The 8,802-nt window shown below is 48.0% G+C and overlaps 1 protein-coding gene across 2 annotated transcripts; it reads right to left on the reverse strand.

Annotated features, from left to right (window-relative positions):
- Nucleotides 1-1,015: 1,015 nt before the first annotated feature.
- LOC115795990 (GTPase IMAP family member 4-like) lies at nt 1,016-4,378 on the reverse strand. 2 transcript variants are annotated; one of them, XM_030752159.1, is made up of 2 exons: nt 4,265-4,378; nt 1,016-2,800 (listed from the first exon to the last, which is right to left on the reverse strand). In XM_030752159.1, exons 1-2 carry the CDS (start codon nt 4,278-4,280, stop codon nt 1,833-1,835), a joined length of 984 nt encoding a protein of 327 aa, XP_030608019.1. In that variant the 5' UTR covers nt 4,281-4,378; the 3' UTR covers nt 1,016-1,832. The 2 variants fall into 2 exon arrangements, with proteins under 2 accessions (XP_030608019.1, XP_030608020.1); XM_030752160.1 differs by having other exon boundaries at nt 4,274-4,358.
- Between the last annotated feature and the right edge of the window lie 4,424 nt (nt 4,379-8,802).

Consider the following 8,802-nt stretch of genomic DNA (forward strand, 5'->3'; position numbering starts at 1 on the left):
TTCACTGTTTTTGAATAATTATCAGTAAAAGAACGACAGAGCTCTGGACATTTGAGTCATCTCTCACATTTTATTTTATCTCCATGCACCTCAAGCCATGCAGTTGCCATCCTGAAAAGGGTTGTTTTTCCTCAAAAAAAACCACAGGCACCCTCTTTTTTTTAACCTGTTTGTCTAAGCAGTTTAATACATTTTCCTCACACAATATTGCAAAACACATGGTCATCTCATCATGTCTTGCAATGTTGGCTGTGAACACCACAGACTTCCAATATTGACTTTCAGTCTTGTCCTTCGTACGTGGAGATTTCTCCAGATTTTCTGGATCTTTGATGACATTATGTACTATAGATGATTAAATATTCAGTATTCCCAATGGTATATTGAGGAACATTAGTCTGAAATTGTTCAACAATTTATAGACACAGACACAATTTATTGCAGATTAATGAAGCTCTGCACATCAAATCAACATTAGGTAATTGTTTTCATAAAATGGCAAATTTTATCAGTTTAAACATTTGACCTGTTTTTTGTGTTGTGAATAAATTTGGGTTCATGAGATCTACAAATCATTGCATCCTGTTTTTAGTTACATTTTACACAACATTCTCGACTTTATTGGAATTGGGTTTGTACAATGTGTGTCCAGCCTGAAATAGATCCCCACTCTTCTGCAAAATTTTGTATTTGCAGAATTATGTTTAGTCTTTTGTGTGTTTCCATCAAGGTGCTACAGTGAGTTTACAGTATGTTTGTGTGATTTTATTGAGTTTATTGTAATCTTTTTGGATTGTTTCATTTAGTTTTCCTGCTCCTTATGGCATTTGTTTAATAGATTATTACACTATTCAAGAATAAACATGTGCATGTGCTGAGCTGAACTTGAGAAAAAATTGCAAATTAATGTAGTCTCAAATTAATAACTGCTGTCCACTTTAATAAGAATAAAGTTATTCTGTGACACTGAGAAAGCAAAAAGAACAGTCAGTTGCATTATGACAGTGACTCAAATTTATTTTAAATGAAACAACAGTGTGAAACAAGAAGAACCTGTTCATAAAATTATAAAGGTGAGGCCACAAATCTAAAACTTTATTGTCAGGCTATGAGTCATACATGTGAAGGCAACAAGCAAAGCAAACAATGAGGCAAAGGGCAGGAAAAAGTTCAAAAACCAAACCCCAAAAACCGGATCCAAATTCAAATCAGGGACTCATACGAGAAAAACTATCAATGCAAGTGTTAGAGCAAGTGAAGAAAAGTAAATCTCACAACAAAAACTAAATATCACTGCTAACAAGAGAATTTGAAAAGAACTCTCAGGATCAGTGCATCAAATTTCTTAAGTGCTGATCTACTGGAGACACTGTTACAGAGTGGGAGGTCAGGGACATCCTGTGCAGGTCAACAGTCCATCACAGAGCCAACGCCGAGAGAAAGACAACGATATGCTCTCTGTTTTCATGCAAAACTTAAATGTGTTGGTAAAAATGTTACACACATACAGATGCAGTTAGTATCTATTGTATCATGAATGGCCCTAAAAGGCCACAGTATAACTCTACTTCAGCTAATTAAATCATTCACTAAGATAACATAAACGGGTGTTTTATGACCACAAGATCTGAGGTCTGTGTGAAAACTACAGCTAGATAAACGGAACAGGGAAGAAAAAGCTTCAGAGCAGCAAACTGCCAAATGTTACAGGAGCCTTGCAAAACATCCAAGAAATATTATTGTTGAACTATCTGTGACATCATGCAAAAAGCCCTGATGTGCAGGGCAACTCTTAATTAAAAAAAGAAAAGAAATTTTAAAAAATTAAAACTTTAGGAAAATAGACTTAGGAAAGATTTAAATGCTTCACCTGCATGATAAACTAACTTCTGTAATGGATTGCGTTTCTCAGCTTCATCTCTGGCCTCACTGTCATACCTGGACTGAACCTTTTCTTTTTCTTCTTTCAGTTCTTGCTCAAACTTTTTCTTTAACTTCTCCATCTCCTTCCTCTCCTCCTCTCTCTCCTTCCTGTCCTTCTCTCGCTCACCCTGGAGTTGTTCATTAAGTTTCTGCATCTCTTTCTGATATCTTTCCTGTATTTCCCTCTCAATTTTCTCCTTTTCTTTCTGTATTTGTTCTTCTTTCTCTCTCAGGATGCATTCTTTCTCCTCTTCAAGCACCCTCTCAGCCTTTTGGAACATCTTGTTGGTGTAGTGGCTTCCTCCATTGTTCTGGACTATCTCTCTGATCTTCTGGAGCAGCTCAGTGACCTGAGAGCGCTCCTTCAGCATATTATTGAAGACGTGGTACTGATTATTACATCTGGCCACGACTTCCTGCAGCTCTGGGCTTTCTTCTAAGAACTCTTCAATAGGAGTTTTACCAAGTTGGTCCCCACCAGTAAAGAGAACCATGCTGTATCTGTCTGCATCATCACCAAAGACTTCCTGAATCCATTTCACCGTCTGCTTCTCTTCTGCAGTGAATCTGCCCAGTCTGATGACCACCAAGAAGATATGTGGTCCTGGAGAAGCATAGGAGATGCACTGGGAGATATCTTTTGTTGTTTTCTCCTTCCCAAACCTGGTATCAAACAGGCCCGGGGTGTCAATGACAGCAACACGCTGCCCATCCACTGTAGCTTTGCCTTTTTCACAGTCTACAGTCATAGACTTGGCACTGAACTTGGATTCAAAGCAGTCACGACCGAAAATGGTGTTTCCAGTAGCACTCTTTCCAATTCCAGTCTTCCCCACCATCACAATCCTCAGCTGCTCATCATTTGTTCTGGTGGATCCTGTGTAGAAATGTTAGAATGAAGATCTAAATCAGGCTGGAAATGCATTATTCTTCTGTGGTTTTTATAACAGGTGCTCTAATTTGTTAAGCACTGTGTGTCCAATTCTAGCCCCAGATGTGTTTCAAATGACCTGGTAGGTGGTAAAATGATGGAATTCAACTTCTCCAGAGATGAGTCACAATTCTGCTGTTAATGAAGTCATAGTCATCATCAGTGATGTTGAATGAATTACTGTCCTCATATAAATTCCAAATTTTTGTATACTGGCATGTGAATGCCACTTTTCTAGCTTTACTGACCACTCTAGGTGGTCTAGAATACAAACCATGTTCATATTTATTCTAAGCACTTACACATTTTTTCTACCTTGCATCTACATCTAATTTGGAATCCAGGACAGAATCACAAATATCTGAATGTGTACATTTTTAAATTGTTCTCCAAAGTCTGGGCAATCAGGGTACAAAGAAATTCATCACTGTAACTGACGAACGCCAAAAACTACATTTTGTTTTCCAAAACATGGCATTAGCATTATGGTTTGGAGCTATGATTAGAGGGTTAAAAGCAGGGCAGCAACTATTGATTATTTTAATAATCGAGTATTCGATTGATTAATCAGATAAGAAATACTTTTCTCTTATTAATGATCAATAATAAATATTCAGAAGAGAAAAAAACAGGTGTTTTTAAATGAACTGCTCATTGGTTTCTGTTTTAGAAACTGCAGTGTTTTTAACAGTTTAACTGCAACAACATCTGTGAGAAAATCTAAAGCCTTTCATTGTATTTACATGCTGCGTTAAAATCATGTTTCTTAAAGAAAACATTCTTAAATGAAAAAAATAAATAATCATGAATACAGTAATGCCAAATAAAATCAGGTATGCACACAACCTAAACTAAGGAATAAAAAGGCATATTGTATCTCCTGGATGAGGTCAATTGGGTGTGTATTTATAAAATTCAGATTTAATAAAATTTAACTAATGTAACCTCTTTGGTCATTGTGTACACAATAGTGTGCATCATATAATTGCATATTGTACTGTAGCATTATTTTCTGACATCTCCTGCCTAAAAAAAAAGATGATTTTTTTTTTTCGCAAAAATTCCTGTATCATAACCAAAGGGGAAATTTTATTTATATTTTATATGAATTTAAATCTGCAAAATTGTGTTAGTAAAGCCTTAAAATAAAGATGATCTAATGATGCCCCACAATTAGACTCACCCCTGCTTGCTGCAGATATCGCTGCTGTATAAAGCAGGACGGCTGCTTCAGTGATCTGCCTGATTTAAACATTGTTTCAGACTCCTTGAATGACTCCTTGCAGCCCGAGTTAAAACTACGGCTGTTTGCTATGAAAGGATTTCTCTGTCGAGACTGCAGAACATCCAGTTAAACTCAGCCATGAGCACTGCTGTAATACTGGAAAACAGGACTTTAATGTGACTTACCAAGCTTACCAGCCATGTTTGGGATGCAGTTGTTGTCCCTGTCCAGGTTAAAGAGTGCAGTGTAGATGCTTCAGCTGAAGTAGAGTCCGAAGTGAATGTCAGGGTTTGTGTGCAGGGTCTTATGTAATGATGCAGTATGAACCAAACCACACCCAGTAATTGTACTGGCCTCAGAGTGAAACTGAAACCAAAATTATCACCTTTCCATGGTGTACCCTGTCTATGACAGCTGAAAAAAGCTCGGAGAGGCTTCAGTGTGTAGCACTAGGAAACTACTGCCATTTCCTAGAAATGGGGAGGGGAGGGGTGAGGCACCAGCAGTCTTTCTTTTTTGTAGTGGGCAGCTGTGAGTGCATACTGTAGCGATTCTCTTAGTTAGAGAGCGTGTTGATGTTGTGGGATTTCGGACTGTTCGGGAGGTTCGTGAAGGCAGCATGGAGAGAGAGAAAAGACCGAGAGCTTGCCTGTGTGTGTGTGTTGCTGTTCCGTTGTTGTAGTTGTGGTTGGCGTGGCTGTGGCCTACAGCAGCCGTTTTCTGCTAATAAAGACGACCTTTGTTGTGAACATCGCCGACTGTGGAAGTGTGTTTACAACGTTACATTGGTGTCAGAAGTCAAACTGCTAACCGTCGCTAGCCCTGCTTCGGCTACCTCAGTTGACAGCCTGCGCTAACTATGGCAGCGCAGCGAGATGTGGCCGGGGCCCGCCCGAACATCAAGAGAGAGGCTATGGACAGTGACTTTGGGGGCACGCTGGGTCCTGAGGGAGCGGACAGTGCCGGAGAGCGTTTGGCCCGCCTCAGACGGACTGCCAGAGGCCTGGCGGCCGCCGCTGGCTTTAGCCCATCGACTGCAGGAATATACGCGGGCGCGGAGACGCCCGCCCCGAACAGCGCGGGGCCCGTGCTTGGCGATAGTGGCGCCCGGCCCTGCCAGGCAAATGTGAAAACCCCCAAGTACTCCGGTAAGGCTGACTGGGAGGCCTTCCATGCTCAATTTGAACTGTTAGCGCATGCTGCGGCCTGGTCCACAGACACTAAAGCACTCCAGCTAGCCTTGTGCCTCACTGACGACGCTTTGGCATGCCTGCTGCTGCTTAGCCCAGCGGAGAGGGGTGACTACAGGGCTCTGGTTGGTGCTCTGCAGCGGCGGTTTGGGCAGTGTGGCCAGCCTGCTGTCCTGCGGTCCGAACTGACGAGTAGACGGAGACAACCGGGTGAGCCGCTTCGCGCTTTGGCTAATGACATTGAGATGCTAGCGAAGAAAGCATATGCCCACATGCCCATCGACGTGCAGAACGAGCTGGCCAGAGACCAGTTCATCCGCGCCATTATCCCTGGTGAGCTGCGCATCCAGACTCAACTTTCCCACCCCCGCAATCTGCACGAGGCCCTGGAGATGGCCTTGGAGAGGGAGGCCGTGGTGGCTTCTGCGGGGTGCGACCATAGCGAGTATGACCCGGTGGTGAGGGCTGCGGTGCCGGAGGCCCCGGGCCAGGGGGTGCCAGCTTGGGCGGCCGAATTGACCGAACTGGTTCGAGGCGTGTCTCTACAATCTTCACGCCGCGGTGCTCGTCCTCGCCGAGACCCTCCTGTTTGCTGGACGTGCGGACAGCTGGGCCACATCAGCGTGCGATGCCCAGACCGTGCCGGTGTTCAGGGAAACGCCTCAGGGCCTGCGTAGGCGGGACGGCGCAGGCCCCTTCTTCTGTGTCCCAATCCGCCGGGGCGCCGGTGGACAGAGCCCAACGGTACAGCTGGGGGTGCGGGGCTCAGCTCCCCCCAGAAGCAGACGACAGCACGGAGCCCGCGAGGGTGGTGGGCTGGACGCGTGCAGGGGATTTTTGTCACATCCCCATCACCCTGGCAGGGGCTCCGTGCACAGCTCTGGTCGACACTGGCTCCACTGCGACCTTGATGAGACCTGACGTGGTGCCGGTAGGAACCCAGTTGGAACCAACTACAGTAAAACTGCGTACAGTGACTGGTGAGTTAGCCCCGATGTTGGGAAAAGGACTGGTCCCTATTCAGGTGGGGGGCCTGGGAGTGAACTTGGAGGTGTGGGTGGCAGCGGTGCAGGACGTTTGCATATTAGGCCTGGACTTTCTGCGGGCCTCACAGAGTGTCTTAGACCTGGGGAATAACACGCTGACCTTTCCAGGGGGCCCCATGGTTGACCTGGTGCGCCCCGCACAGGCCCCGAACCTACACCCGCCAAAGTCGAGAGCAGCGGGGGTGCACCATGAGGCACACCTTCCGCCCCCGATCTACCCCCCTGCACCCCTGTCCCCTGACCCTGATTTAGCCACCGTGGTGGGTTCTCCTGCCTCAGACCAGCACACTGTAATGGGGGAGGGGGATAGACTGGCAGTAGTGAGGGACATATGGACACGTAGCTGCCAAGATTTAGATCATCCACAGCGGGAGGAGCTGTGGCAGGTGCTGCTGGAGTTCAAGGACATTTTTGCTCTGTCAGAAGACGGGGTAGGCTTAACTCACCTCCTGCAGCACGACATTGACACGGGAGATGCACGGCCTGTGAAGTCACGCCCTCGCCGCCTCCCCCTGGCGCATCAGGCTGCGGCTGATAGTGCGATCGGGAGATGCTCAGGGCTGGCGTCATTGAACCCTCCAACAGCCCCTGGGCCTCGGGGGTTGTGATGGTTAAAAAGAAGAAGAGCCCCAAAATGAGATTCTGTGTCGATTTTAGGCCGTTGAACAGTGTGACTAAGAAAGACTCATACCCGCTGCCCCGCATCGATGAGTGCCTGGATTTGGTTTCCGGCTCTTCCTGGTTCTCCTCGCTGGACCTGCGTAGCGGGTATTGGCAAGTGCCCCTCAGCCCCGCAGCCAGACCAAAGACTGCTTTCAGCACAGGCAGGGGGCTGTGGCAATTCCGTGTTCTCTGCTTCGGCCTATGCAATGCGCCGGCCACGTTTGAAAGGTTGATGGAAAAGGTGCTGGCCGATATTCCCCGACAGGAATGTTTGGTCTACTTGGACGACATCCTGGTCCACGGAAGTTCCTTCGAGGCAGCTCTGGCATCCCTGCGGCAGATTCTACAGCGGATAGCGGCAGCGGGCCTGAAACTCCACCCTGATAAGTGCTGCTTTATGAGGAAAGAGCTGGAGTTCCTGGGACACAAAATCGGGGGTGAGGGTATCAGTACGCTGGAGGAGAAAGTGCAGGCGGTGAAGGACTGGCCAACCCCCACAAACTTGAAGGACTTAAAGAGCTTCCTTGGTCTGGCGTCCTACTACAGGCGGTTTGTAAGGGGGTTCTCCTGTATTGCTGCGCCCCTGTTCCGCCTGCAGAAAAAGGATAGTGACTTTGACTGGTCAGCAGGATGTGAACAGGCTTTTGAGCGGCTGAAAAACGCCCTAACAGAATCTCCCACCCTCGCCACCCCGGACCCCAGTCTGCCGTTTATTCTAGACACAGATGCCAGCGATGTCGGAATGGGGGCAGTGTTGAGCCAGGTGGGGCCAGCGGGGGAGAGAGTGGTGGCGTACTTCAGCAGAACCTTTAATAAGGCTGAACGACGCTACTGTGTGACGCGAAGGGAGCTCCTGGCCATAGTACGGGCAATAAGTCACTTCAGGTACTACCTTTGTGGCCTGCCCTTCACTGTCCGGTCAGACCATTCAGCCTTGCAGTGGCTAATGGCGTTTAAGGAGCCAGAGGGGCAGATTGCACGCTGGCTGGAGGAATTAGCGCCATACGTCTTCGAAGTGAAGTACCGAGCGGGGGCTCACCACGCCAACGCAGATGCCATGTCCCGCCGCCCCTGTGCTCCAGCTGGTTGCCGGTACTGCGAAAAGCGGGAAGCCCGGGAGGAGGAGCTCCGGGCTGGGGGAGAGCATGATTCCGGGTGTAGCGGAGGTGAGCTGGCCTGCAGAGTGGCACAGGTGATTGACCCGCTCGAGTGGAGAGCGCAACAGGAGCAGGATGTTGACCTCCGGCCAGTGCTACAATGGGTGGAGTCTGGTCAAAGACCGCAGTGGAGCGGAGTGGCTGGATACTCACCTGCAACTAAAGGACTGTTTGTGAAATTTTCAGCTCTCCGAGTAAAGGACGGAGTGCTGCAGAGAGCCTGGAAGGAGCCAGCTACGGGGGAGGAGAGGTGGCAGGTGGTGGTCCCCAGGGCCCTGAGGGAGGCAGTTTTGAAGGCCTCCCACGGAACCGCCGGGGTGGGGCATTTTGGAGTTTCCAAAACCCTTCGGCGGCTCCGGCAGAGTTTCTACTGTGGGCAGCTCAGGAGGGATGTTGAGGACTTTTGCCGCCGGTGTGACCTCTGTGCAGCGCACAAGGGTCCCTCAGACCAGTCCCGGGCCCAGCTACAGCAGTTAGCAGTGGGAGCCCCGATGGAGAGAGTAGCAGTGGACGTGATGGGGCCTTTTCCACGCACAGACAGAGGAAATCGTTATGTCTTAGTTGCCATGGACTACTTCACAAAATGGCCGGAGGCATATGCCATACCCGACCAGGAGGCGGAGACGGTGGTCGACAGGCTGGTGGAGGGCATGTTTGCCAGGTTCGG

Source organism: Archocentrus centrarchus, chromosome 17 (assembly GCF_007364275.1).
Source record: "Archocentrus centrarchus isolate MPI-CPG fArcCen1 chromosome 17, fArcCen1, whole genome shotgun sequence".
NCBI lineage: Eukaryota > Metazoa > Chordata > Actinopteri > Cichliformes > Cichlidae > Archocentrus > Archocentrus centrarchus.